This window comes from Gadus macrocephalus, chromosome 16 (assembly GCF_031168955.1).
Source record: "Gadus macrocephalus chromosome 16, ASM3116895v1".
In the NCBI taxonomy this organism is placed as follows: Eukaryota; Metazoa; Chordata; class Actinopteri; order Gadiformes; family Gadidae; genus Gadus; species Gadus macrocephalus.
In genome coordinates, this window is record NC_082397.1 from 458198 (window position 1) to 461441 (window position 3244).

General features: G+C 58.1%; 1 protein-coding gene across 1 annotated transcript in view; it reads right to left on the reverse strand.

Moving 5' to 3' along the window:
• Positions 1 to 2722, reverse strand: part of si:dkey-202l22.3 (7 transmembrane receptor domain-containing protein) — a 3150-nt gene extending 428 nt beyond the window's left edge. Inside the window, exon 1 of the mRNA XM_060075615.1 lies at positions 2288 to 2722. Within this exon, the coding sequence (XP_059931598.1) occupies positions 2288 to 2722 (435 nt within the window). The remainder of the gene's footprint in view (positions 1 to 2287) is intronic.
• Between the last annotated feature and the right edge of the window lie 522 nt (positions 2723 to 3244).

A 3244-nucleotide genomic window follows, 5' to 3' on the forward strand; every position in this document is an offset into this window, starting at 1 on the left:
CTCTGACCTCCAGGGCGTTGAGGAGACGCTTCCACCGGAGCCACCTACACTAAGTCCATTCGTCAGAAGGAAGGGAAACAACAATATATCTCTGCCGGTGCAGTAAGGATGTTCATAGCACCAAGTGCCAAGCACTAACCATCACTAGGGTAACCCATTCCCATATACAACAAAGATAGCTGGGATGAGACGCTGAGCAATGCTAAGTACTGTGTGTAAGTGCCAGGAGGAACAACGTACAGAATACAGTTCCTACTCCCTCTCCAGTCACCAGTCTCCAGTCATACCAGATCAGCCGAGGGACTACACCGAGTGGGTCTCAGGTCTATGGTTGTTATTGTTGTTATTGTGACAGAGATGCCATTAAGCAGCAGGTAGGTGCTCCACACAAGGATAGGGCAGACTGCATCGTTGGGGTTTGAACCCTCAACCTGGCAGTCAAACAGCCGGACTACCTGACTGCAGCGCTCCTTCACAGTGGCATTGGTTTATGTATTTTGCGTGTGCTTTACTTCCATGTGTAAAGCGATCTCAGAGCCACACCGTGGGGAAGCACCTTCAGTCAACCATTTTACAGTTCTAAATGCCCTCCTATTTCAACATGCTTGAATATCCCATTAAAGATGCAATGCATTATGGATGCACTTAATGCACACAAACGACAGGGCTCTTTACCATGAATAATCGCCAGGTTTCATTACGTATGTTTAGTATGCAAACCTGCATCCTAATTTGCCATTCGTATTTTTAAATGGACTATAAAATAGGACAGGTTCACAGAGAGCGTTTCTATTTGCCGTCCAAATGTTTTATGATTAAGTCTGACATCATTGTTTGAAGGCTGCCTTGCAAGGTGATAAGTCTTATGTTGGAATGGTTGAAGGTATGGAAAGCATTTTAGTAAGTCATAGCAGCAACCACTGTTACATGATAATGCTTCACCTCTTACAGAGGCAGATGTGCCAAAACATTCCTTGGGATCAGCAAGGGGCTTGCTTATAATGCTGAAGTGGCCTTGAAAGTAACCATAGCACCTAGCCCCTAACCCTAACCCTTAACCCTAGCCCCTAACCCTAACCCTAGCCCTAGCCCCTAACCCTACCCTAAACCTAACTCTAACCCTAACTCTGACCCTAACTCAACCCTCACCCTACTCTTACCCCAACCCCTCACCCTACCCTAAGCCTAACTCTAACCCTAACCCGACCCTAACCCGATCCTAACCCAACCCTAACCCTACCCTAAACCAACCCTCACCCTACGCTAACCCTAACTCTGACCCTAACCAAACCCTAACCCTATTCTTACCCTAACCCTCACCCTACCCTAAGCCTAACTCTAACCCTAACCCTAACCCTAACCCGACCCTAACCCAACCCTAACCCTCACCCTACCCTAAACCAACCCTCACCCTACGCTAACCCTAACTCTAACCCTAACCCGACCCTAACCCAAAAATAACGCTCTCCTCCCCCTCCCCTCCCCCTCCCCATCCCCCTCCCCTAGACCTCCCCCTCCTCTCCCCTCCCCTCCCCCTCCCTACAACGGTGCCATCCCCAACAGGGTCAACCTGGTGCTCCAACACTCGGAGAGGCGAGGAGTAACCTGTGTCCGGCCGCTTGGAAGCTCCAAGTACAGCAGCATCAACACAATGAGATTCCACTCGTCTCATCAACTGCCTCTGCTCTGTACAACGCTGTACCCAAAAATGTCAAGTCAATCCCAGCCCTGATCCAGTTCAAGGCAGAACTTGACCGCTTCCTTCAAACCATCCCTGACACTCCCCCTACTCCTGGATACACTGGGGCCAACACTCTGGTGGAGTGGGCTAGCAGCAAAAGTCAACTATAGCTGCTACCAACGGGAAAATGGTGGTGGAGACACCTGATGTCTTGGCCTAGGTGTTCTAACCTGAAACAAACCCTAGGTACCCTAGGTACCTAGGTAGGTACCCTCCCCCTCTCCTCCCCCCCCCTCCCCCTCCCCTCCCCCCCCTCCCCCTCCCCTCCCCCCTCTCCTCTCCCCTCCCCCTCCCCTCCCTCCCTCCCTCCCCCTCCCCTCCCCCTCCCTCGCCTCTCCCTCCCCTCCCCCTCCCCTCCCCCTCCCTCTCCTCCCCCTCCCTCCCCCTCCTCCCCCCCCCCCCCCCCTCTCCTCCCCCTCCCCCTCCCCTCTCCTCTCCCCCTCCCCTCCCTCCCTCCCCTCCCCCTTGCCTCTCCCTCCCCTCCCCCACCCCCCCCTCCCCTCCCCCCCCCCCCTCCCCTCCCCCTCCCCCTCCCCTGTAGCCCACCTGCAGGGGCAGCCAGCAGAGGGCGAAGGCGAGCACGGAGGCCACCAGCAGGCTGAAGGTCTTCCTCCGGCGGCGGCTCCAGCGCTCCTGGCTGCGGGAGGTCCCCCCGGGCAGGGCGTGGCGCCGCAGGCTGCCGCTGATGGCGCAGTAGGAGACGCTGACGGACAGCAGCGGGATCATGTAGGACGCCGTGAGGATGAAGCAGGAGTAGAGCAGCCGCAGGTGGCCGCTGCTGGGCCAGAACTCCTCGCAGACCACCAGGTGCATGCCGCTGGGCCGGAGGTCCAGGTAGCGCGTGTAGAAGGAGGGCGGGGCCGCCAGCGCCAGGGAGAGGCACCAGATACCCAGAGCCACGCCCCCACAGCCCCGCACCGAGATCCTCCTCCGGACCGGGTGGGCTGGGACCCCCCGGGTGGGAAGCAAGAGGGCGCTCATCAAGACCAACTCGTCTGTGGTGGTGGTGGTGGAGGTGGTTGTGGTGGTGGTGGTGGTTGTGGTGGTGGTGGTGGTGGGGGTGGAGGTGGTGGAGGTGGTGGTGGTGGTGGTGGAGGTGGTGGTAGAGGTGGTGGTGGTGGTGGTGTTGGTGGTGGCGGTGGTGGTGGCAGTGATGGTGATGGTGGTGGTGGCGGTGATGGTGGAGGTGGTGGTGGTGGTGGTGGAGGTGGTGGTAGAGGTGGTGGTGGTGGGGGTGGAGGTGGTGGAGGTGGTGGTGGTGGTGGAGGTGATGGTGGAGATGGTGGAGGTGTTGGTGGTGGCGGTGGTGGTGGCAGTGATGGTGATGGTGGTGGTGGCGGTGGAGGTGGAGGTGGTGGTGGTGCCGGTGATGGTGATGGTGGTGACGGGGGGGGGGGGGGTGGGTGGTGGTGGTGGTGATGGTGATGGTGGTGACGGGGGGAGGTGGTGGTTGTGGCGGTGATGGCGGTGGTGGTGATGGTGCTGACGGGGGGGTGGTGGTGG